At 46.6% G+C, this 27783-nt stretch overlaps 1 protein-coding gene across 1 annotated transcript in view; it reads right to left on the reverse strand.

Annotated features, from left to right (window-relative positions):
• Positions 1-27783, reverse strand: part of T265_05312 (hypothetical protein) — a gene marked incomplete at both ends in the record, with an annotated part of 75717 nt that overhangs the window by 25834 nt on the left and 22100 nt on the right. Inside the window, one exon of the mRNA XM_009170295.1 lies at positions 19201-19582. Coding sequence (XP_009168559.1) covers positions 19201-19578 — 378 coding nt within the window. The remainder of the gene's footprint in view (positions 1-19200; positions 19583-27783) is intronic.

Consider the following 27783-nt stretch of genomic DNA (forward strand, 5'->3'; position numbering starts at 1 on the left):
CGCTTCTGAGGCATCGGTGGTCGAAAACCTGAAGACGCCTCACATCATCTGTCCGCAGAGGCCATGTCTCGCACCCATACAACAACACAGACCTCATGAGCGGAGCGTAATGCAAACCTACCCCAGAAAAACGAGTGGATATCAAGTAACAGATAAAGACTCGGCAATGGCGAGGCACGTACTGAACATTGGGCACAGAGTGAAAAATGTAGAGGTTTCTGGGCAAGGACTAAGGTGGTGGCGGTCAATGCGAAGATAAAAGAGGGACTGATAAGCTCACTGAATCTCCTCCAACCTAACCGATCCGAGATAGACGTTTAGTGGTTCACGCACACCGACACAGCTGGTGAAGAAAATGAAACTAATGTCTCAAACCAGGGGGTGCAAATCCCGAAGCCCGATTTGAATCAATGTTGAATTTCCCCAACCAAACAAAGCAACAAAGACCTAACAACTACCACTCACCACTGATCCAGTCTGTTAGTTGAAAGAGGTCTCACGGATTAGTACTCAATCAATCTGATCATTTGGATTGACGAAGTTATTAAGTAGAAACCGAAATGTTGCTCAATGCCAAATCTATTATTATCACTATTTTTTAAAATTATTTTTGTGAACCTTTGTGAAACAAGGAAACATTCAGACGAGTGGAACTATGACCTGTTGGGTTCGATGTTCGAGACAGCTCAGTGGTCAAGGAGCGAACTCACTAGCCTGAAGCTCCGTGGTTCGAACCCATCTCGGGTGCACCTCTCTGAGGCGAGATGGCTCAGTAGTCAAGGTGCGAACTTCCTGGCCCGAAGCTCCGTGGTTTGAACCCGCACTTCGAGTGTTCCTCTCTAGGCTTTGGCAACCTGCCAATAACCCAGTCATCGTGCTTCTTTCGGGTGCCATGGGAGATGGGCACCGAAAGGATGTTACAACGGTACGATTATTACTATTTATTTGACGTGCGAAATCCGATGATCGTCTGCAGAAGTACGACAAGTGTGCTGAACCTGGTAAGGAAGGATAGAGAATCCAACATTCCCTGGGGAAGCCAAGCTGCCGGTAAATCACCCACGGTGTGTGGAACGGAAACAAACCATACTTTCGCGTCCCCCGTTCGATAGGTCCACAAACTCACATTCTGGCAGCAACAACCGTGCCAAATTCAACTGCAAAAACAATCTTTCGCTTGTTTCACCCACATAGTAAACAACAACGGATTCTGGTCTTTTATGGTCAGAAAAAGGCTTTATAGAATGGTATGTGCCACCAAGAGGCATTCTGATTAAGATGCTGCATAAAAAATTTGTTGTTCCTGACCAGAGTACAGTCAGTCGATCAGCTGGGTAAACTAAGTTGAATTTAGGCGTAAAGTGCGAGAATAAAATCGAAAGAACGAATCAGAGTCGTGAATAATTGAAGACTACTCACAAAAATGACAGGGCTAATAAGATGCAGACAAGTTAAATGAAAGAAAAATCCGGGAAAAAAATCGGTGCCTAGATGCCATGCCACCCGGAGAAAGCCCGAGGACCGGGATGCTGCCAAGTTGCCCAAGCCCGGATAAGGAATGTTGAGAGGCAGAGGTCGGGTTCGAATCGCGGACCTTCTGGTCAGTAAATTCGCGCTCTAAACACTTGAGTCATCTCGCCCACGATAATTCAGAACTTCGTGACAGCTAACAATTGAAATAAAATCTCTGCAGTTTTACTCTTCGACTCCTAATTGCTAGATGGTGTTTTTTGGAATGGATTCAATTTCGATGAACTCGGAGACCATTTCTCAAGATTGATCCATTTGTGGGCTGAGGCTAAAACATGGACCAACCGGTCAATCAGATATTCATTACAGAGGAGATATTTTTGGAATGTATTTTTTGGAATGTATGCCTCAACATGTCTTTATATGGCAAATTGAAAGCCCATTCTTTGAAGGCTAGGTAAAGCTTTTTCCCACTGAAGCTAATGGTGACTGGATCTCAAAACCAAATGTGTATAAGTCGATAAGCAGCGTCGGTTTCAGCGTTTGATTAGTTTGTCCCCTTGTCCAGGTAAGACTTTCGGTAAATATTGCCATGCCAAACGTCGAATAGCACGTGAAAACTAAGCTGGCTGCGGGGTCAGTAAAGAGTGAAAATGGAGATTTCTGGAATATTCGAGCCTGCCCGCGAAACGTGTGATGAGTTCCGATAGGTTGGGACCGGAATAAATAGATAACTCGGTTTGAAACTTAAATAAAGGTCATTTTGTCCTCGATGTGTGTGGGGGGAGGGGCTGATGAAAACATGAAGGGGTCGGTGTAGTTTGAAATGGGTGGGGTTCGTGTTGGCTTTGGCCCACAAACTACGTAAATGGGGTTTGGATGCGGGAGTAGGCGAATCCCACGCGTCGGAGGGTCGAGTAGTCCTTGGTCGGTGGCAGTGTTTAATCAGCTGGCAATACTTGTTTATTCCAAGCAGTTTATATGCTTTCACGATCGTCAAACATATCCGCGAACGGAACATTTCAAAAAATCCTGGATAGGCTTTTTCAAGGGGTGTGCCCACAGATCATTTGATCCTGACCGCGATAAGAAACTACACTTTTCGGACTGGGAGGTGTGAAAAATGGAGGCGCCGAACGTTAAGTTGAGGAATAAAACTACTGAGAAGGAAACAGGTGAAATGAGAATCTAGGGGTGCAGGTAGCGGATACCTTGGATCGCATGGACGGCCCCTGGACTCTGTAGCAGCCCCCAGAACAGTCAGGGAGATGGTCGTTCTTCAAGGTGGGTGCGGTCGCAAGTGTTTGTTTTACCTGGATCGACTCCGTGATAGTGGTATGAAGCATGCGGGTATAAGATTGTGTAGGGCAGACCGACGTCAAAACTACAGTTGATAGAATAACTAGCAAACCAAATTGCGATTTCATAGTACAATAAGCTTCTAAGTTGTGTCTATCAGTAGTATCGCGCTGATAAAATCGAAAACCTGATTCGCCACTGGTCCAGCTAGGGATGGTGCACTGGATAACAAGAAGCGCTTCAGACGCCATCGGTAAGGTCCATTCCTGTTCCTCTGGTAGCCCGAGGCGAGTATGGAGACACCCAAAGTTTTCATTGTAATTAGACATTGTGCATTTCAGTGGCGGATCTCTGCGATCTCCACCTACAGCGGTGCACCGTATCTGCAAGAAGAACAAAGCACACCTGCTTGTGAGCTGTCGTCACCTGCTGCACATTCTCTTTGCATACAAGTGCAACGTGTTCTCTCCATCTGCCACCACGCCTCTGGGATGGGTTGCTTTGTCTACCGTATGATTGGCCTCCACAGATCTACTGGTGATCGCCAAAACATCGGAGAATGCATATCGGATTTGACATACGTCTCCTACACAGTAGGGTGCGATGATGAGGGGGGGTTAGTTTGCTTTGCCTGCACATATTCCCGCAACAGTGTGGCGCGATCGACCAAATTCAGGCGACATGCTCCAAGCCTGCTTTTGAACGGAAGATTGCTTAGATGGAAGTGTACAAACCAGGAGACTTTAGTGAACTAGTGTGGATGAGATGACCTCTTAGCTAATTTGGTTACGTGCTGTTATACGCCAGCTTGAACCTGTTGGTCATCCCACACATGACATCCTGATACTAATCTCCGGAGATAAAGTTAGGTAGAAAAGTCGGTCATCTGTTGCACATCAAGGAACCACTGCCAGTTCAGCCGTCGATCACGTGATAGGGGGTCACTCAGATGATCAACAATCAGAGGTCACTCAGTGGATCAACACCAGTTTCCTCCACCTCTTTTCTTCACAATCATGTGGTGCGACAGTAGACCAACAATAGATATGCTGTTGACTGAATTAACCATCCTACAAAATAGCAAATTGATCACTTGTTCGTCAGTCATTTATCGGTAAGTCTAGCTTGTTGAAATAGTTTCCGGTTCAACTGTTTGCACCCCAGTGTTCTTTCGAAAAAAGTTTCGTTAATTTTCTGCAGAGAAAGACCTTCTAATAGTCCCTTTATCGATCCAAGTCTGTTGGTATGGGTCCATATACGCACATGTGTTTGAATAATATCTGAGACCGAATTTAGGTGCAATGACATCAGATAATTGCGGCGGTCATCGCCTGCGTCAACCTTGACCGATCCACTAAGGGGGGAGTCGTTTGTCCAGAACGGGGCGAATGATGAGTGCGTTGTAAGGAGAACGCTCGTTCAACCAGCTGCGGCGAACAGGTAGTAGATATTTCCTCAATTAAGCCGGTCTCCAAGTGTTGATCTGTCCTTCAAAAAATGCGGGTCACGTGCATGACATCCAAGCCCACATCAGGAAACATGGTCTGCAGAGAGTCTTGCAGGTACTGATCGCTTTCCGATTCACCTGTGCCCGATGACGTAAAGGTTCTGTTCCCCCCCAGTAAGACAAAATATTGACTAGTCGGGGTTAAAACACGTCCCGAACGTTCACATTTTTCACGATCCGGCATGCTTCGTTTCTCTACCTGTTTAAATCTATGGGTCCTCAGTATAGTTCTGATCGACCAAAACGAATTAGTGCATTGTCGTGCCAAACGTCGAATTCCGGTGTGTCACGTATTTAGGAGGCTAAAAATTCAGTGAGAGTACTGTGCTTGCCAAGTTGTCTTTTTCTGTCTCCAAGTCTTTCCGTGCTGTGAAACTTTCTGACAAGCGTCGGGACACATTGATGTGTCAAATACAGGTGCAGCGTGTTCTCTTCATCTGCCACCACGCCTCTGGGATGGGTTGCTTTGTCTACCGTATGATTGGCCCCCACAGATCTACTGGTGATCGCCAAGACATCGGAGAATGCATATCGGATTTGACATACGTCTCCTACACAGTAGGGTGCGATGATGAGGGGGGGTTAGTTTGCTTTGCCTGCACATATTCCCGCAACAGTGTGGCGCGATCGACCAAATTCAGGCGACATGCTCCAAGCCTGCTTTTGAACGGAAGATTGCTTAGATGGAAGTGTACAAACCAGGAGACTTTAGTGAACTAGTGTGGATGAGATGACCTCTTAGCTAATTTGGTTACGTGCTGTTATACGCCAGCTTGAACCTGTTGGTCATCCCACACATGACATCCTGATACTAATCTCCGGAGATAAAGTTAGGTAGAAAAGTCGGTCACCTGTTGCACATCAAGGAACCACTGCTAGTTCAGCCGTCGATCACGTGATAGGGGGTCACTCAGATGATCAACAATCAGAGGTCACTCAGTGGATCAACACCAGTTTCCTCCACCTCTTTTCTTCACAATCATGTGGTGCGACAGTAGACCAACAATAGATATGCTGTTGACTGAATTAACCATCCTACAAAATAGCAAATTGATCACTTGTTCGTCAGTCATTTATCGGTAAGTCTAGCTTGTTGAAATAGTTTCCGGTTCAACTGTTTGCACCCTAGTGTTCTTTCGAAAAAAGTTTCGTTAATTTTCTGCAGAGAAAGACATTCTAGTGAGTCCCTTTATCGACCCAAGTCTGTTGGTATGGGTCCATACACGCACATGTGTTTGAATAATATCTGAGAACGAATTTAGGTGCAATGACATCAGATAATTGCGGCGGTCATCGCCTGCGTCAACCTTGACCGATCCACTAAGGGGGGAGTCGTTTGTCCAGAACGGGGCGAATGATGAGTGCGTTGTAAGGAGAACGCTCGTTCAACCAGCTGCGGCGAACAGGTAGTAGATATTTCCTCAATTAAGCCGATCTCCAAGTGTTGATCTGTCCTTCAAAAAATGCGGGTCACGTGCATGACATCCAAGTCCACATCAAGAAACATGGTCTGCAGAGAGTCTTGCAGGTACTGATCGCTTTCCGATTCACCTGTGCCCGATGACGTAAAGGTTCTGTTCCCCCCCAGTAAGACAAAATATTGACTAGTCGGGGTTAAAACACGTCCCGAACGTTCACATTTTTCACGATCCGGCATGCTTCGTTTCTCTACCTGTTTAAATCTATGGGTCCTCAGTATAGTTCTGATCGACCAAAACGAATTAGTGCATTGTCGTGCCAAACGTCGAATTCCGGTGTGTCACGTATTTAGGAGGCTAAAAATTCAGTGAGAGTACTGTGCTTGCCAAGTTGTCTTTTTCTGTCTCCAAGTCTTTCCGTGCTGTGAAACTTTCTGACAAGCGTCGGGACACATTGATGTGTCAATCACTGTAACCTTATCAGAACGCTGAAGCCTTCTGTTGTCTTTGTCAAACTCTTGCCCGTAATACTCGATGATGGGGAATACTTTGGAAGCCTTGCCAACATCCGTCTAAATATCTTATGCTCAAAATAGATTTCGGTCCACGAAAGCCTCGTCCGTGCAACTTTGTTGGGCGATGTGCACCATGTGTTGTGATTCCCAGGTGAGTTAGCAGCGTTCCATGGATTCGGCCACTTTGAGCTGATGTTAGGTTTTTTTCCTCAATTGGAAAAGAAGATCTACACTGGCTGGGACGATTGACAGGTGAAAGGCTATGGCTCAGACTTATTAGCGAACTGCTTTGGAGATGAGTTTATGTATGACAAATTTATGACCAGAAATCATCTGCTCCGTCGCACTGTTCCAAGGCTGAGAATGTTGAAAAAGATAAACAAACTTGACCGGCCGCTCTACTGTGTTGCGGAAGTAGGTTCACCATCACACCCGGGTATCTAAACTGTGTAGCAAACGTGCTTTGAGGCAATCGTTACTACAAGAGCATGCTGTAGATTAGGCAGTGATCGGCGAAAATGAGCAGCTGAGTAAAATACGCTTCGCTAAACCACAGTAGATTTTTGAAAAATTTCAGACACAGTGGGTTCAAATGTTGACAAAAATCCTCTCCTAGCCTTATCAGACCTGACGTCTGAGGCAGTAAGACAAAGCTGTATCCTTGTGAATGGGTTCATCGCTAACCCACAGTAGATTTTTGAAGATTTTCAGACACAGTGGGTTCAAATGTTGACAAAAATCCTCTCCTAGCCTTATCAGACCTGACGTCTGAGGCAGTAAGACAAAGCTGTATCCTTGTGAATGGGTTCAGCGGTTGATCTTACCGAACCACCAGGATCGATCCTGGTGAGGGTACAACCGTCACGAGGGTTCAGGAACGTCGGTCATGTTTGTAATATACCAAAAACCCGCAGTTGTGCTCGGAGGCTTCATCGGGACGTGAGTTTTTGGAACAGATGCGTCCTATCAAATGGTACTGACTGAACACGAGTAGTGAGTGCAGATCTGTGAAACGGTTCGGCTGAACTTGTTTCTATCGCCTATAAGCTGAATGGCCGTTTTGTACGTCACCTGCTGGGTAAGGTTACAAGACCCATGATCTCAAAAGCGCTCGGTCCACAAAGTTGACGAAACGAACAGGTCGATCATTTGCTTGTAGTTTGATAAATGGTCGATGTTTGACTAGGGGACCATCGCATTAAAGGTGACTGTAGCGTTGCAGTTTTCCTCCCAAAATCCACCATATTTGGTGAAGTTTACTTCTTCATTTTGGGTACTGCTGATCAGTCACCTTCAGTGCATCCCAAGGCTCTCTGTAGCACTGAGTTGACATGAGAGTACCACGCAAGAGACTCGAAGCAAATCTAAAGTGCAATGTTTAGTGTAACTTGATGACTTCGTGACCGTTCAAGCTGGTAGTGTCTGCTACGCGGACAGGATAGCACAGGTAGTCGTCGTATTGAAAACCCCACACTTTCTATCCACTCGCCAAGCCATATTGTGATAGAGTGCGACAAAAACTGCCCCGTCACACATCGCCAGCCTACACCCTATCGGCCTCACCAACCCACGGACCAAGCCGCAGACAGCCTGTGTGTCCAGCGCAACGTTTATCAGTCCGTCAATAAACGGCAGGCGGGAGAGGACAACCGATACCGTCATAACGGTTTGGCCCAGACGGCCATTTACCGTGCGTGACTCATGCGCTTACGTGATGTGTGGATGACCGTGCGTGAGAGCTTACGTGATGTGTGGAAGAACCAATTGTGATACACGTCAGTCAATCCAATGGTTGCCTACCTAGTTTGTGGGATGGAATGGGACGACAAAGGCGAGCAGAATGAAAAGTAGGAAACAAGGTCTACAAACATGGTGGATGAGAAGACCTGACTGTAGTTTACAAAGGCCATCACATTAACATGTCTTCAGGGCGTGTCCTGACCTGAAATTCACTCTATCCTCACCTATACGTCATAACAACGAACTCAGTGAACTGCATACAAATATTGGACAGATGTTATTTTGGGAATATACCGGAATATTGATAGCTAGCTAGGCTGTATTTGCTGGCAGTTGACAGGGTGATCTGTTGAGCTGGTCGCCGAGCTTGCAAGCTTTTTGTCACCGGTCGAGGGGGCATCAGTTCGAATGAGCTCGATGAGTTTGGGGCTCAGGAAATGGACAAAGTCCCCTGGTCTCCACTGGAACACCAGGAGTCGATTTATCCGAAAATGAATTCGGTGTGAACTGGAGATCCAGCTGAATCTCTCGCTTATGTTATTTGACTGGTCACCCGACGTGGCAGGGACGCAGAAATAATGGCAGGTTAACAATTTAAAAAAAAAACCTAACCGGGAAAAATGGGTACCGATCACCTCACACACACATTAGGCAAGTGCTCCGTAGTCTCACTTCTAACTGCCAACAAATCTCTGCACCAGGTATCCTATACAAAAAGCCATATCATTTTGTCAGCTGCTTTCCTCAATCCGTTAAGGCTGTTATTGGACTGGAACTTCCTAAGGTCGCAGTCAGTGGCTCGTGTTTGCTTACCATTGTGGGCTCTCTGCGTACTTATGACACTTCTATGCGTGGCACATAGCGTTGAAGGTACATTTTTGCCATTTAATCTCACACCAGACCCAGTATGACGGGCACTTTGTGCCTGATATGCGAGTCTTGACTGTGCTAGCGCCTACCGCGCCTTGAAGAGCATTCAACATTGTTTGTCCTTTCTTCGGTTGTTGGTCTCCAGACGCGTGTTTCCATATCAAAATCTTTACATAGTTTGGGATTCAACTCATCAGATTGGAACTGTTCTTGGAAGGATTTCGAGTGAGACGTTTCTCTCTTTTTTTCCCTATTCTCCTGTTACCCTTTCGCGTTCGTCGGTTGCATTCACTTGTGACCATGCTCTCCAAAAATAAATGATGGTAAAGTTAGGGTAAAAACTATACAGTTGCTACGTGGGTAGAAAGTCGTCCCTAGTTCTGTGACGGGGAAGATGGTAAATCACCTCAAAAGCCTCTAGTTGCTAAACTATCCTCTGTCTGGTTTGTGATCGGAAAACGACGCTTCACGGGCGGTTTCATCCAGTAAAAGCGGTTAAAATGAGGTGGTCAGATCGAATTAGCAAAATAGATGAGATTTCCGATTAGCAGTTCCGTTGTAGTAGCGACAGAATAAAGAGGAAAAGTTCAACTGACGGTGGGAAATGGATCGGAAGACATTAATCAGTAAAAAGAGGCAAACAGGCTGGAAACTTGGTCACGAATTGCAGAATAGGCGTAAATGGCCTCGCTCCAGATATGGCGCGATTATTCCTTGGGGGAGCAAGTTAGAGGCTCGCATCTAAATAGCCACTGTAAAGGGGCGAAGAGTTTACAAGACTGGGTTGCCCAGGCAAAAGTCTGAGCTGACCGGACATAAAACGAGAAACTCGGCAGAAAATGATGAACCAGGGAGGGAATAAGTGGACTGCGGAATGGGGCGAGAGTCGATGGAGTGGTGAACGATGTCGGGAGCAAAACGGCCGAGAAAGGAGACAATCAGAATGGGTTCCACGAAATTTGGGACGCATTCGTCCTCACGTCAGTGGATACACGGTTCCCTTGCCCTAAGCTTAAACGGTAACCGTTTTATTTCGGTGATTTCTGATACAACTCATTCCTCTCCACAATGTCAGTCTCACCGGAACGGCCTTTTTCAACCGGTTCCGTCAACTGTAGAGTGGTTCTACTGTAAAAAAAGAGACGTAAGCTATTACCGGCGAAAATTCTTTTCCGTGTGCAACTTTGATAATTGATTACTTTTAATATATAGTCTGATACACACAAAAATCCCATCTTTTATCTTCTCGTTTTACGACACATGACGTCAGAGATCGCTGGTGTCGCTGGTGAATGACAGACTGACAAGAGGCAAGAGCCATTGTCTGTTAAACTCTTTGAGTGTGGAATTTAGGAACATTTGCATTTGAAAATAGCTTAAAAATGCCAGATTTTTTGAAATTTCAAATGTGATCACACTTGAGAACGGGTAGTCGTGCTTGTTTTTGGTGCTTCCCTCGTGCTGCCTGCCGACAGTAATCGATACGAAGGAAATTTCCTGTGAATATTACGAACAAATCAATGCAAAAGTTCACCGAGTATTTTTAAGCCCCCTTCGTTCAATGTAAACCTGACTACTTGATGCTCAGCAGATCTGAAGTAAAGAAAGATTTTCAGTGGGCATTCACTCGTATTCATCCTGTTTTACATTCCAGACAACTGATCATTTGAGTCCAGTTTATCAGCTGTAGAGTGGACTGTAAAAAAAGAGACGTAAGCTATTACCGGCGAAAATTCTTTTCCGTGTGCAACTTTGATAATTGATTACTTTTAATATATAGTCTGATACACACAAAAATCCCATCTTTTATCTTCTCGTTTTACGACACATGACGTCAGAGATCGCTGGTGTCGCTGGTGAATGACAGACTGACAAGAGGCAAGAGCCATTGTCTGTTAAACTCTTTGAGTGTGGAATTTAGGAACATTTGCATTTGAAAATAGCTTAAAAATGCCAGATTTTTTGAAATTTCAAATGTGATCACACTTGAGAACGGGTAGTCGTGCTTGTTTTTGGTGCTTCCCTCGTGCTGCCTGCCGACAGTAATCGATACGAAGGAAATTTCCTGTGAATATTACGAACAAATCAATGCAAAAGTTCACCGAGTATTTTTAAGCCCCCTTCGTTCAATGTAAACCTGACTACTTGATGCTCAGCAGATCTGAAGTAAAGAAAGATTTTCAGTGGGCATTCACTCGTATTCATCCTGTTTTGCATTCCAGACAACTGATCATTTGAGTCCAGTTTATCAGCCATAAACCATCTGCGAAGGGTACGTTGAGTCCGGCTGCTAGTTTCAATCACCAAAAAATGGGACAACGTGGGAGGTGAACCCAAACATAGGGTGTGATGTCATGTTGAGTTCGTTTGGGAAACTGAGCAGCCACGCATTGAACGGGGTTGCTTTGATACAGGAGCGCCAAGAACTGCGTGACCGGGCCAAGTCGGTCAGTGTCATTAACCAGTGGTGAGTTGAGTCCTGGACTCTCAGTCCAGCTAGGCGGCAGGTTTCAACTCAGCTCCCAAGTCACCCACTGTCCATCCCTCGGTTGCTTCTACTTCGAGACACTTGGCTGGTCGGTTGGACAACCACACATTCGTTTATCAGGGATAGGGACTGGGGATTCGTCAGTTCAGCGGTCGGCAAAGTGTGCAGGAAACAAGGAGCTGTGCAACCCGAAGGCCGAACAGGCTGGATCTGCGGCAACTGTGGTCGTGTCTGTGCTGTTCGCATCGGGTTGGTCGACCAACACAGGACACACAGTAGTGCGTCGGTGACACGATGCCGGACAAAGTAAGCTTATCAGATTAGCCTCAATTTTCTGAGGTCACCAGAGAGCTGAGCGCTAAAAGTGAATTTCCGTGCCAAAAACGTGGGGACATGGCTTAGCATTTTGAGCAATTTAGTGTGCTAAGTGCACGATGATGCTATAAGTAAAATCAGCTATCATCATTGTCCGGATTGAAACAAGTTGCCATGCCTAACTAAAGAACGGCACGCGGAAGTATTCGGGATCCAGCTTACCAGTACGGCAGCCCCCAGTCTATCCGAAGCGGACGCCACTAAGTCCAACTGCTAGGCTGTTCCCACCGGTGTCGGCAGAGCCCCGCCATTTCATTCTGTTTCCCCTGCAGCACGAAACCTGCACTTGCGCCAGGAGCGACGCCCTAGACCATCGCGGTAGCTGGTCATAGGTGTGTGTGCCCACGGTGGGTCTCATGTATTGTACGAGTCATCACGAGGCTTTTTGAATACACTGTATCAGATGTTCAGTTCTAATTACCGCCCAAACATAAGGAGAGGCGTAATTGATTCCACAAGGAGAGGTTCCGGTTCGGTTGCCAACTGAATCGACAATCAGTGGCCACCAGTTGGACATGCTGATCGATTTGGAACTTCACCCTTCTTTTAAACCTCTGGCCTCATTCCCTCGAGTGTAGCGCGGCTACAAGGCGTCCAGGTGGATGAACATGCGGCTCAGTACAAACCGCAGCAGCAAATTCACCAAAATCAGTACATAAATCCTCTGCTGACAACTGTTTCCGACCCCGGAAGAATACGATAAATGTCTCCAGTGAACACCAGCCCGAGCGCTTCCTTCGTTCAACTGGGTCCTCACTCCAATGAGGATATCCGGAAAACTGTATTTTATCGTGCATTTTCACATCTGCTGACTGTACAGTCAGTTGTACCTGTCAGATGGCGGTGCATCGAGTTGGACTGTGGTTAGGACGGGAATGAATCGAACCAGCCAGATTGTTCGATGCCGTTTCGCCGGAAGCAGGCACGAGGGCTGGGATACTGCCAGGTTACCGAAGCCCGGACAACAGCGGTCGAGGTGTTGAGGTTGGGTTTGAACCACGTGCCTTCAGATCCGTGGGCTGGTGCCTTCACCACTGTGACGCGAGCTATGATTGAGCTACGACGCAAGGATATCTGTTTCCCGACCTGCAGGAAATCCAAAGTCCTATCCGATGTCCCATAGTCGGAAGAGGTTGGCCGGGTTGTACAGCAAGCAGACGATCCAGCATAACGTACAGCTCTGGATAGCTCGCTCCAGAGATCGTTATCAGTCGATATCAGGCAAGCATACTGGCGTTTGGGTAGTCGGTCTTCATCAACCTACTCGCCTTCTGGATCGACGAGCCTCAACCACCAAGTGAGATATCTTGCGCTAAACCGATAAGTGCAATGAAAGGCAGCACAGGACAGGTGCATGGTCCGAGTTCATGCAGGTATTCCAGGAGTAGTGACGGTTGTTGATCACCACTGGCAATTGATGGCACTTTCGTTTAGTTGGATTCGGGAAACGCTGAACCACCTGGCGGTATCCCAGCCCTCCGTGCCTGCTCCCGTTCACATGGCAGCTAGGCATCGAAAGGGTGCTACGGCGGGACGATTATTTTGTACTATTATTTTATTTGGATTAAAACCATGCGGTCCAACAACCTTTGTTCTAGAAGTTGGTGACGCAAAGGAAGAGTCTGTGGTCAACAGACAGCTGCTGCAAACGCTCTCCACTGGCCATGCATATCGTCTCTAATCCCGCAGTCTCAAGGAGCTCTGTCTCACAGGCACGCAACAAGACTACCCGCTCTATAGACTGATGCACACATCCCTTGAGATCCAAGTATGTACCGCTTTGGTATCTCAAATTCGAGCATTGACCTCATACGTCATGCTATAGACGGAAGTACTACAACTTTCAAGATAAGTAAACCACCCCAGAATTTCGAGAGCATCCACCTGGATTACAAGTGGAGTGATCAGTGACTTAGTGTCCAGAAAAGTGACCTTGTGGGCGCAAAATGCTCGCCAGAGGAAGAAAAAACTTTGGTCAGTTCATTCCAAAGACATCTGTGGCTTCGACCCTTCAAAGACGAGGACAATGTCGTCCGCATATGGACAAAATTTTCGTCAGAAGCTGGTTGAAAGTCAGGATTTTGGAGGCCTTCTAGCGTTCACCTCATTATCTCCTCGATCGCGAAATTAGACCGGAATGGAGAGAGTGGGCACAATTGATGGATATCACTTTTTGTACGGAGGCTTTTGAAGAGCTTTCGTATTATCTCACACGCTCAGAAGTCTGAGAATACACAGAACCTGTGTTCGTAAACTTGCGGGGCACTCCTTGGTTCCAGCACCTGATGTGTGTGAATATTTGTCAAACGCGACCTCTGGCAGGTCAAAATTCCGCTTGCTGCTCTCCAGCCAGTGTTTCACGAGGCATCATAGGGCAACGAATGAGCCGCGTTTCGACCTTTTCCTAAATGCATGCAGACAAATCAGACAAGCGCTGACTGAGGACTTTAGGCGCATCTTTGAACAATGTGAGTGGGAGGATTTTCGGACCAGGATCTCGGTGGTGTTCGAGAGAACATAAACCTCCGAGGCCGTAGAGGGTTCCAGGTTCTCAATCCAGATTTCCACTTCAGCTATAGGACCCAAATGATTGGCTGCGTGTGCCAACGACCGTCGTTACTCTGAGTGTTCGGTCCGCCGGTTGAGGCGTCCTTTTTTATTCAGGATGGTCCAATGATTTAGATTCTTGGTTGTTTCGCTCACAGGCGGCTTCCGGGTGCCGGTCAAACGGTCACCTGAAACAATCTTCAGGCACTCCCTGATCTCTGGGCCTCTTTAGCTTTTCATATCAACCAGGCTTCACGGTCGGCACGCACAGTCACTTACAGTTGCTGTCTGATGACTCGTTAGAGCAAACTATGCACGTGGTCAGCGGGATATTTTTCCGAGACCCGAGCCATGCCACCGTTCTGTTTGACATCCAGTACTTGTGTGGGCCTGGTAGCCACAAGCAAAACTCCCAGCACTGTGCAAAGAGGTGGCGATCTCGTTCTTCAATGAGTTCACAGCTGGTGATGGAGCAGTTGGAACAGAGTCTAGAAGACGATTTTGGTGAATTCATCTAATATCTGGATCTGCCAGTGTCCTAGTTGCTAGGTGATTTGTCCGCACTGCATACGCACTTGGAAAACAAAAGTCTAAGCGCTGTGAGCTCATTGTTGGAATCCACATTTATTTTTCAAAACGAGTGACAGACAGTTATTCATCCGTAAGTGATGGCGATTTGATCAATCTGAGTTCGTGTCTGGTACGCTGTTGAAGGTCAGCATATAGCCAGATATTTTCCGTTGTATCGGAAACAGCTCGCAGTCAGCAGAGAGCTGAAGCAGTCGTTTACAATTGTCCGTACGCACCGAGTCCAATCCAGGTCGACCGCCTAATTAAGTCTGAGATGCGCCAAGCTTGCGCACTCGTGCATTCAGACTTCCGACAATTGCAACGAAAACTGAGCTTCCAGCTCGCTGCAAAAGGGCATTCAACTTGTCTTTTATTATGCTGGAGCTACAATGGCGCGCAGCTCAACGAAGGTGCGAAAACCGTCACACTACGGTAAGTTCGAGTCTGTTCGTGACGGAAGGCCCATCCCAGTTCAACTGTAGCGGCATCCGGATTACCAGAGCAGCGCAGCCGGAATCCGGAAACGTAAGACAGCGGCGCAGTTAACCCGACTATAGCAATTCCGTTTGGAATTCTTATTTCTGGCGAACAACTTTTATCAATCCGGGGGAGTCCAGTGCGACGGCTGCTTGTTGTCGTGTTTGCTTCGCAGTGCGAACATTAGGAGCAGCTAAGTAAACTGGCTTTCGATGTTTGAAAATTGTTCTCTTGCTCAGGACTGTTTCCAAAGACGGACGAGCAAATACGGCGGCTCAAGGCATAGCTAACCAAGGTATGAGCTCGTGTTGGGAAGCGTCACTGGTAACCTATCTTTAACATTACCCGTCCTGCTTATGCAGCAAGAAAGGCGATCCTGCTGATGACAACGCGCTACGGCCAATGAAGCATGACAATATATTTTGTGAATTTCATGGTTGTACGTGGACTGGAATACGGTTGGAAGACCTGCGCCCAGACCGGAGATCCTTCAACCAAAGCCTCTGGCTCAAACTCTGACCGCAATTCAGCGGGTGGGTGTCGGCGTGTACCGACACATGATGTGGAACAAGTGGACCCCCAGCCTGGATGGCCAGAAGACTTCTTTGTTAGTCCATTGACCAACTTCAAATGAGGAACCCTGTAGATGTCCAAGTGACATCCCAGTTCAACTCAATGAGTGACGGAAGTACACAAACCACGAAACCACGATAAGATCCAGTCCCTTTGCGGCGGAGAAGCACCAACCAATCGGTGAAGCCAAACAGCACTTTCTATTTCATCACTCCACGAATTGAAGTAACGTTGATTCCTGATCCAGAAATGCTCTAATAGTGCGACCATGTGAACGCAAAGTTTACTTTCTTCCATCCGTTTTAGCGAATCTTTACTTACGTGTCTAGAAAGGGTCGATCGTCCGCCAAATGTTTACATGCCGAGACAAACATAAATTTGGTCGGGTTGTCCGCACGCGCCACATGGCGCGATTTTTTTTCAAGGTTAGCAAAAAAACGATATCCAATCCGACCGATGTGTGGGCACGTGGTGCTTTTCCTGTCCGTCTGTCAAGATCAACTATTTCATGGATCGAAAACCAGGGACTGCCTCCCAGGAGTCCGCTGAACCGGTAGCGGATGGAAGTTGAGGCGTGGGCGGGAGCACGAAACACGCTAAGCACGGGAAAACAGTAGGGTTCTGAAAAAGACATCGCTCACTAGGGAGACAAGTAATTAACGTTGATTGTCTCGAGATTTAATTCCTTCCATATGCACATCAATACAACATTGAAATAAGCGCTGTTTTCACCCGTGCATACAGGCACCATTCCATAGAAAACTGGCTTAAAGGGAAAACGGTAATCTATAGCTCTACTTAGTACATCTTTATGACAGATATACAGTGACCTCTTTTCTGACAGAACGCCAGTGTGACCCAACGACATTGTCTGCTAGTGCGAGGTGTCTTATCGGCTTGCTTCATTCCTAGAAACACAGCCTACTTCCTCCGAACTGAGGCCACAGTGGGACCAGATTACCCGCACTAGGCACGACGAGAGACTGAGATAGGCGTGTTCTCGGTTGTGCGACGGGTACTTCCATTGAAGAATGTGTCCAGCACCAGAAGCTGCGATGGGTGGGACATGTGTTGCCTATGCCGAACCATCATTTGCCGAAGATAGTGCTGTTTTCCATGCCCAATTCAGAGTGGCGTAAACAGAGAGGTGGCCAACGCTTGACTTGGCAGAGGAGTATGAAGGAGATCACGAAACGGTTGGGTGCTGTCGGTGCTACTCGCCTTCCAGGATGGGGACCGCGTGATCCTCACTGTGCCTGGTTGGAGACACTAGAAGATATGACTGCCAATCGATGTCAGTGGCGTTCTTGTTGTTAGTTTCTATCCAGATTGCCTGAGTGAATGTCTGGAGGTGTAGGCACCTCGGAATGATTGTGTTAAGCTAGCACTAAGTCCCTCCCCCATCCACCTTTATTCTTTTCTTTACAATAAGGCTTTCAAATAAGTCATGGTTGTACGGCAGTGAAGCATCGGTGTTGAACACTGATGTCATGCTGTCAATGATGATGATGATGATGATGATGACAGGGGTCGAGTTGCACGGTACAGATGGAGTTGACACATCTGGCTTATTTGTGAACTCTACTTACCCTGTTTGAGTCATTTGACTTAATTTGCCTGAAACCAAATGAGTATAACCCTTCACACGTCTTGAATGGTACCAATCACTACCATGATTTAACTGCGGTGATGAATGATATGAATTTTTCGGTTCCCTCTTTAAACCCATAATTGTCGTCTGCAGCCCAGAGTTGTGTATTCCCACTTCACTTCATTGCAAACACTATTCGGGAGTCTGTGACAGTTGGAGTGCTCAGTGTACACATCACACTACATAGTTTGAGTGAAATGTGAACGGACCATCTAGATAGATCTTTCCAAGCAGAAACCAGTTCTGCTGATTTTGTTAATTACGTCGACCTGTGTTGGGCGAATTCGTAAGGTTAATTTAGTTGGACCCTCCCGTCTGTCAAACCTATTACAGACGAAGATGAGAGGGACCAACAGATCGTGCGTTACGGAATAATTTGGGACAATCGATAAAAGTATGCGACACTCTCTTAGTTGGAATAACGCTGCTGTTGGTAGAAGATAAGTCAAGTTAGAATGGGCGAGGAACTCGGTCAGACGAATTCCGAGTGTATGATAGAATGTCAGTGCTCAGGGGGACATTCTGAAAGCAAAGAAAGGCGTGAGAAAAATTCAAAAGGGAAAATTCACCCAATGTGCTTTGGATGAATTAACATTACTTGTCTCGTGCACCAGACAATGAGGTTCCAGTTGCATCCAACGGTTTTAAAAGTACTTTATGCGATATTTCCAGTATCATACAAACTGAAACTTGGGGCAGCCTATGTGTAGCACATTCATTTCAGAGATTCGATTGGGACTCAGTTGAGTCTCCCCATAAAAACTAGATTGGTGCGGGTTTAGTTCACGAAATTCGTACGTGGTTCAAAACCGACCTCTACCACTCGACTACCCCTATCTAGGCTTGGGCAACCTGGAAGTATCCCAGCCCTCGTGCTTCCTTCTGATGGCATGGCAGCTAGGCACCGGAAGGGTGCTACAGCTGGACGATTTCGGAATCTCGGAGACTGAGCCAACCTGATGAGAGCAAGAAGGACGAAACCAGTCGTGGGCTATCAAAGATCTTTCATCAAACTTTTGCGCCGTTTCCTTTCGGCAACACAGTTAGCTATTAGGAGCCCGACGAACAATGGTCACTGATTTGTCGCCTCATCTCATAGCTACATGCTTTAACCATTCTCTGACGATGTTACGAGTGTATTCCAGGTTGAACTCGTTCGCAGGCCGGACGGGGTGTCCGCGGGGTTTATGGTATTATCCATGACGATCAACTGATAAATCTGGGTTCATGAAATACGATTCCTCCGTAAATCAGCTGTTTGTCGCACCAGAAAACGTTCCACATCCGTGGCAGATTTTTCCCCTTGGGATAAAATCCATGCCACTAAACTTTCTTTTCGTTGACGAATATCTCCTCTTGGACGGAAGAGATTAACGTATTGGACTTTTTATATTGTTAATTAGTTTAGTTTTAAAAGATGAATTCCATGTTTAATACCTCTTGATCAAAGTCCATCGGGCACAGCTATGCCCACTTCCAACGTTAAGTTTACCTAGGGACACTGGCTCTTCGGAATCTTTTGCTCATCAGAAGAATTCACCTTGATGTGGTTTTCCCTCTGAGGTATTTTGAAGGGCATAACAGCCGTCTCACTAAAAAATGGAAGATTTTATTTCTGCATAAGGCACTAAGCCAAAACACGTCAATGGGAACGAATCAACTCGATTGCAATGAAGAGTGCGTACGAATGTTGAACTCACCAGTATGATCGGACTGATTCCACATCTGAGGCGTGTGAGTAGACACGCGCCGAGAATTGCGACAATAAAGAAGTAGCAATTATTTCGGCTGAAGGGATTTTCAAAAGGGGCCAGAACCGACACGTTGCTAGAACAGTTCCACTGACCACCGAACTGCTTCGTGGCGACCCAAGTTTGCCGGAGGAACTGGGAGTAGGAGGGCACCTGAGTTGCTACTACGCGCTCCGCTTGAGACCAGTTCGAGTAGCCGGCTTCAAGCAGTGCACAGCGTAAGGTATCGTTTGGGTCAGAAGGCAAACTGTCGACGTAGGTTATCAGCGTGATGGCCAAAATGGACAGAACAAATGACCGCCCGACTGACGGAATTGTCCGCTCCATAGAGCTTAAATGGGAAAGAAAGTGAGATGATCCATCATGGGGGGCAAAAGTCTGACATGACCTTAGGCACTTTCCTCTACGTACTATAAAGAGAGCGGACAAAACAATTAAGGAAAGTCACCAACCTATGTCAGACGCTTCAGTCATGTCAGTGGCATGCCACACCATGAGAACCGGGCGGATGGGACCTTTTTCCCACAACTCTGTATCACCTCCTCCTATCCGCACTTCTCGGGTGATAGGGATCACTATCCACTGCAGCCTCTATCGTCAGTAGCCTGCAGTTCAATACAGAATCCTCTTCGAGGAGCGGAACATGTAAGTTCTTGACACGCTTGGACAATTGGAGTACACTGGCCGTTTGATTAGCTGGACTCAACAGTATTTTTTCCGCTTGTCCTTACTCCTGTTCTGTTTGGTCTTATGCCCCTAACCTCCTGGTGTACTACCGAGAAAAGGGCTCACGATAGCTTTCGACCTGTGCGGTTTGATTGCAATCCAACCGCTCATAATTCCGCGTTTTTTACGCCAAATATGGTTTTGGTCATGATCAGATAGCGGCGAACCATGATGGTCCTGAAATGATTAAAAACAAAGTATCGACCGACTGATCTTTTGTGGTTGATAAGATGTCAGACCTGACCTAAAGTTTTCAGCTCCTTGTTTAACACAGCGTCATCTACGCGTCACGAAGGCGTCATGTGAAGGTTTGTGCGCCTCCGTGAGTTATTGTGCTAGACGTGGGGGTGTTTGTGCGACACTCGCATAGTCTCTCATAACAGGTTGTCCAGGGGTCTGACCCTCCGGGTCAGAACATGTGTGCCACCGCTGAACGCCAGTGCCTTACGGTCAGGATTTTCAGCCAGAGGCTAATCGTCCCCCGCCTACTCGGTCTGGCCGCTATGACATGAAGAATGAGCACTTTATCCTGTCGATGATGCTGATCAGCCGTGGAAAGATACTGCGTCCACAGTACCGCCTACGCTTGTTTTGACCGTAAGACAGTTTGGCGGTGTACTTTTATTGTCAACAGTTGATATGTATTCAAAAACTGTGCGTGACTGTGTGGAATCATTTCAGTCCAATGCATGCGAGTGAACTTGTTTGAACCAATTAAGAGACTTTCTGTATCGACTGGATGGCCAGAGTCAGCGGTACAATAACACTAATGATGAATCTATTGGTCCACAGTTGGGCACAAACGGGCGCTGAAGGTTTCCGGTACATAGTCGTTTTCAGCCAGAGGCTAATCGTCCCCCGCCTACTCGGTCTGGCCGCTATGACATGAAGAATGAGCACTTTATCCTGTCGATGATGCTGATCAGCCGTGGAAAGATACTGCGTCCACAGTACCGCCTTCGCTTGTTTTGACCGTAAGGCAGTTTGGCGGTGTACTTTTATTGTCAACAGCTGATATGTATTCAACATCTGTGCGTGACTGTGTGGAATCACTTCAGCCCAATGCATGCGAGTGAACTTGTTTGAACCAATTAAGAGACTTTCTGTATCGACTGGATGGCCAGAGTCAGCGGTACAATAACACTAATGATGAATCTATTGGTCCACAGTTGGGCACAAACGGGCGCTGAAGGTTTCCGGTACATAGTCGTAAGATCACCTATGGTACTATCAGGAAGGTCAGATTCCTGAAAGTAACCTCAGAACGCGTGGAACCTACTGCTCCACCAAAAACTCAGCGGGAAAGCCGGCCAATCAATCATTCAATCAATTCAGCAAAAGCTGATGAGTGTTCTTACACGCCACAGAAGCACGACGGAATGTGATCAGCGTTCAGGCACTTCATAGAGGCACGATCGATGTTGATGAGTGTTCACTAACGCCTATCAGACAGCCTGGATCAATGTCAGAAAGTCCCCATTAAATAGCGTGGGGTCGGTGTAACTTTTGCTCTCGCACTCGGTTGCTCGGAATATAGCTGCTGTGTTCCCTTCTGTGAGTCTTTTTTTCAGTTACGGGGCACTGGAGCGGGTCATCAGCAGATATCACAGATTGGCGAATCAGCAGGTATAACAGGTACACTTGGAAAAACAGGGAGCGAATGATCTAAAACTGTGTAATGCTAGTCAGAAGCGTTGAAGGTTATCGTAATAGTGTTTCGCAGCTTAATGAACAATAACTGGTCTCGTCTGACAAACCAGTGAGGGATTTTCTGGGTGTGACCTGTTAACAGAGGTCACTTTTCGTTTAAGAGAATCAAAGCTAGGAGAATTAGTAAAGCGAGTGCTGAATAGACCCTTCCTGACGTTGAGTGGAGTTCACATTAAGATTAGCTGACCGTTTTGCCAACTCTATAGCACTGATAGGATTAGTGAATAGGCTTTATTAAATTCGACACCAAGTTGGCCAAGATCACGGTCTGCATCCGCCAGAAAACAGGTCTTCGACGTTAAGATGGGAATAGAAAAATTAGTTTAAAAATTACTGAAATGAGCCAATAAGTGGGACGAAGATATCGGAAAATAGAATATAACGATCCAGAGTCAGCCGAACGAAGCAGTCTCTAATTTTGTGAAGCAAAACAAGAAGTTCGTTTGGGAAAAAACGATGATCCGGGGACCGAGAGGCATTAGAGACAGGAATTAATGGTAATCAATTTATACCGGAAAAAAACAGCCGCTTGATTCAGCCTGTTCGCCTTTCTTTTCGCATTCTTGCGATATTCGCTCAGGATTCTTTGGAGAGAGTTACAATGATCAAACAATCAAACTGCCTGCTCCCGTTGTTAGACTCTTCTGGACTGTTAAGAGACTCACGAGTAAGATCATCACGCTAACATTGCCAACTGTGAAGTATCCATGTGAATTAGTTCACCTGATAACGAACACATTGCGTGAGCAATCACACCCGAGCACTCAATTGTGTTCACACCTCTCGTGATTGCGCACCTATCGGTTATTGATGAATGAATTAGCCTCAAATGGAAACTGGGGACACGATGCCTGGACTGAGCTCTGGTAGAAAAACTCGAGCTGGTACGGAGGTCACCGATAGTGACGATGCACTGAAGTAGTGTGAGCCGTGTTTAGCATGCAGAATTACAGTGTATAAGTAGAATAGTGTGAAAGACAAACAGAAACTGGAGCTTTTGACCTTAGACATGGTTGAGACCGACATAGACTAGCAAAGAGTCCTGTACACTTATAAAGACACTCCATGCAAACTTCTGTGGACACGTACCAGTGTTCGGCAAGCTGAGTTCACCACATCCAGCAGTGTAAGACAAGGCTGTTGTCCTCTTTCCCCTTTCCTCTTCAACTTTGTTACTGATATGCCGTTCGAAATTTCTCTGCCTGCCTAGGAAACCTTGAAAATTGAAATGTTCCCTCACAAACATTGAGTATGCGGAAGATATTGCTCTCCTGGGTTCAGATCCTCCTCAAAAGCGAGCGATTTCACATAATCTAAATAACTCTGCCACATGGTTTGGCATGCGCTTCACACCTGCAAATTCTAATGTGCTGCTACAAGACTGGGTGGGATCAAACCCACACCTCATGCTTGCAGGTGAGCCAGTAGATAAATTTGTTCACCTGGGCAACTGAATAAGTCCCGGTGGACTGGCTGGAGGTGAGATCATTTCTCGAATCATAAAGGCCAGGGCAGCTTTTGCCAGCCTCCGACACCTATGGCGCCGACGTCACGTGAACTTGTCTGTCAAGAGAAGAGTCTACACTGCAGTGGTGCGATCCATACTGCTTTGTGGATCAGAGACGTGGTCTCTACGCGCGGAGGACACACGGAAGATGATAGTGTTTGATCATCGGTGTTTCCGAAGCATTTATTAGGTCTGGTGGGAATATCGGCTTGTTGGTGCTGAGATACGCTAAATGGTCTTCCGCGATAGATTTATTGCTCACGCTTCATAGGCTACGCTGGTTGGGACATGTAGTCTGCATGCAAGGGGACAGTTTGCATCGCAGAGTTCTTTTCCTTCAGCTCTGTGCTGAGAGGAAGAAACCGAGAGGTGGACAATGTATGACCTGGAAACGAAGTATGAAAACACTAACCAGTAAAATTAGCAGGATCGACAATTGCCACCTCCCCGGATGGGGTTCCCGGAACCCAACTCACCAATGACTCATGACACCGGCAGAAATGGCCCAATTGCGCAATCAGTGGCGCTCGTGCCTTCAATGTGTAGATATCCGATTTCTGAACAAACTGAATATGTTATCACTTCCAAACCTTGTCTGTGGGTATCACACTCTCCCGTCTTCCGGTGATTGCAACTGTAGCAGCTGGAACCACAGTGCCTATGGTACACGGTTTAGAGCTGATAAATTGTAGAGAGAACATCTCTATATTCTGGCTGTGCCCACGAAAGTCAACCTGATGAACAGTCCAGAAGGCTACACGTTTAGCGCAACTGCGCCTAGTAGTGAACCAGTAGAATGTTAACGGCAGCAAACACCGATATTATATTGTCAATGATCATGAGTAAACTATCACATTGGGTCTGAAATTAGAGTTCGAGAGAATTGCCCACTTGCAAGTATGAAAATCTGGGTACATGCAAGTTTAGCATCTTCTATCGCTAGTTTCAACCGAGCTACTTGATTCGGGATTGCAAAAGTGGAGAAATCTAACCGGACAAATTTTGAGCGCGACAGCGATCTTATTCCACAACTAACAGGAATGACGAGGTAGTTTATCCGCCTTCACAAGATCGTCATAAAATAATTCACTAGGGAAATCCGGATGTTAGTGCCGTTGCGAACTGAGCGATCCAGAAGACAACAGATCATCGTTTCTAGCCAAATTGTCCCACAATATCTGGGAAGTGCCCTAGTGTAGGGGAGATCAAACGAAGGATACAAATGCAGGGTAAACGATGGAATATTCCAATACAGCCTGCTGGAATATTTAATGGGTTGTTTCAGACTTATAGTGCAGTGGCGGCCCGGATGTAGTTCACATCTGGCAGAACGGAAAACCATTAGACTAATTAATACATGGCTGGCTCAGATATCTACGTGGTAATTACTTGCGTGTCCAGTGTTAGAATACGCTTGTCGCCGGTTTGTTTCCGTTTCTTGAGTGACTCCGCTGGCTGGAGAAACGTTCAGCTGTAGCACCCTTCCGGTGCCTAACTGACATGTCACCCGAAGGTTGCACGAAGGCTCGGATACTGCCAGGTGGTTCAAGCCTAGACAGGGGAAGTCGAGAGGCAGAGGGGGGATTCGAACTACGGACCTTCCGATCAGTAATTGTAGCACCCTTCCGGTGCCTAACTGCCATGCCACCCGAAGGTTGCACGAAGGCTCGGATACTGCCAGGTGGTTCAAGCCTAGACAGGGGAAGTCGAGAGGCAGAGGGGGGTTCGAACCACGGACCTTCCGACCAGTAATTTCGCGCTCTAACCACTTCGGCCATCTCGCTGGGAAAACTCGTACTATGGAAGAATTTCTAGGCGGAATCTTGAAGTCTCCCGTTTGGTACACTCGCAGCAACTACGAGTGGTTTCGTGTAAATCATCCAAAATATCTGAGTCAGTCTCAGGCCCTTGCCTTCCGTTTATAACTAGAAGGACGAGGAAAAGTCCAAATCAGGGACGACGAGAGACCTCGCACACGAAATCCGATCAGAAGCAACTCAGAACAGCACAGGCTGAGTGTGCGCCAGCGTCATGCAGTAAAAATGAAATTTAATCTGAATAGGAGTGACGATGAACCAGGGGAGCATCATGGAAGCGTTTCAGAACGCCACTTGTTATCGCTAATGGCCTGGGGTGGAAATCAAGCGACTTGTCAAGCAAACGCAGTTTCCATCGGGAGCAGCGCCCATTCGAAGGGTGGCTAACCACTCGGACGAACCCTAACCTATGATCCCTAGTCTGTGGTACTTTCCTGTCCCGTTAGGTAGCTGACGGTGCGGTGTTGGACTTCGTGGGGCATGAAGACAGAGTCAGCCCATGACGTGACCAAGTTAGCCTCTCTCTCTAGATGTTGGCGCAGTATTTTTATTCGTCCGTGCTAGACAGGTAAGTTTATTCCAGTAAATTATTTGTCTAGAACAGAGAACACAACTGGCTCCGAGGACTTAACATTCCACTTCCTATGTTACAAATGCGGCAACTTGTGTAACCAAGGTGATGGATCAGCACAAACAAAAAATTCAGCTGGATTCATTTGAGTCTCATGTAGAAAAAAAAACAAATCTATGTGCAAATGAGACTATTTGTCGAGATCTGTCCAATTTGGGTAAAATTAAAACATAAGGTTGACGGAAACTTCGGGACTGCGCCTGTCTGATAAGCCATCATCAAGATAAGTTGTCGAAGGGTTTTCAGCAACAGTGTGAGTAGTGCATCACGTCTAAACAGCGACGTATTGAGATATTTTGAAAATCACACTGACTGAAACAAGAGGTGACCTGGTACAGCACATTCAGTTGAAACGAATCATCATAAACGATGCTCACCAGCCTTGTGAGCAGTTTCCTTTATGAAAATATACTGCGATATCTCGAATATCATGGCAACTGAAACAGGAAGCGCTCTGTGTGAAGCATATTCGGTCGGAGAACATCGTAAACGAGGGATTCACATGAGTACCCCGTGAAAACCAAATTGATTTGCAAATGGGCATATTTGTCGTGAGGTTTGACATTCTGTGAGTTGACAATGGGCGTCCCTTCAGTGATGAGCTCCTCAACGAAAGAAAAGTGTACTCTGGAAAGTAGTGGATGCGGTTGACGCTCCACAAGACGGTTTTCCGCCAGGACAAACGGACTGTAAGCTGGTTGGGTTGATCACTCAAGATGGTTTTACGGTTGCTTATATTCCTCTCGTTTTCACCGGTCAACAGGTACTCAGGTAGTTCCAATGCACAGGCCACAGTACAAACTACCTTGATTGTGACTTATTCGGCGCAGATGTGGCATGCGCATCCGGAAACCGATACAGTCGCACAGTTAGATGGGGCGGATATTGTTACGTGTTAGCAGACTGGGCAAATTTCGTCAACAAACCCCGTGAAACGAAAACAAAATGGAAAACGCCCGGTGAGTCATCGACGTTATTTACTTGTTGTGTGAGAGAGGAGAATTGCCCCGATACTCGGTTGTCAGAAAATATGCCGTGAAAGCGCACACATTCTCTGTTTAACAGAGTCAACAAAAGAAGAGCCAACATAACAAATCAACTCGGCTTGATCTGAGAGTAACGTTATCTTGTCCGGAAACGAAAAAATTCGGGCCTAAATTAACTAATCAACTCAGATTAGCGAGACAGTGGCTCAATCCCGCAATCAGCGTTTTGCCAGAATTTCGGCATGAAGGCGTCCTTTTATGGATGTTTTGAAATTTGAACTAAGCAACCTCAAGGTGAGACTATTCTGAAAAGAGCTTCCCCCAAATCGGTTACGGCTTGTGCGTAATCCGCTCACAGGAATGCTACCCTCTGAGGAAAGACTACAAAACCTGTAGAAAGCATTTCGAAGCGACATAGTTTGCAGGTCAGTAAGTGGAAAACGGTACGACGGAATCCACTGAAAAAAGTTGTTCTGATTCTGTTGAAACCTCAGCTGGTCCTTACACTTCGGGGGAACTGTGATGTGATATCGAGGTTTTCAGTGTCATGATAAGCAAATATCTCCAGGTGGCTGATGATATGTTAAAGGGCCATTAGTCACGGTGGACGCTAATAGCCTGCGACTTTATGAAACTGAGTGAGCCTACTTCTGCGATGAGCATCTCTTTATGGACAGCGCGTCTGGCTCATCCGTCAAATTTCTGTTTGGAACCTCTTCGAATACTCCTAAGCCAACGACTGAGACAAACTTGTCACAACATCATGACTATTTTCGAGAAACACACTCAGTTGCAAATCAATTTTATTTTCACGAGACACTCAACTGAATCTCTCGTGTATGATGTTCTACAACGTGTGCTGCCTCATGATTCAGTTGGCACGATGTTCGAGATATCGCTGTTTTTTCGTGAAGGAAACTACTCACAAGGTTGCTGAAAACTCTTCGGCAGCCCATGACCGGTTTCCCCCTTCTTGGGGCTCATCAAGTAGACGCAGTCCCCGAGTTTCCGTCAACCCATTGTTCTACTTGAACCTGTTTTCGACGAGTACGCTTATTTGCGTACTGATCTGGATTTGATGAGAGACTCATCTAGAACCTAGCTGAATCTCTTGTTGTGATAGTTAAAAACCCCAAAAAACGAGGGATTCCGCTG

This window comes from Opisthorchis viverrini (assembly GCF_000715545.1).
Source record: "Opisthorchis viverrini unplaced genomic scaffold opera_v5_98, whole genome shotgun sequence".
Lineage (NCBI taxonomy): Eukaryota > Metazoa > Platyhelminthes > Trematoda > Opisthorchiida > Opisthorchiidae > Opisthorchis > Opisthorchis viverrini.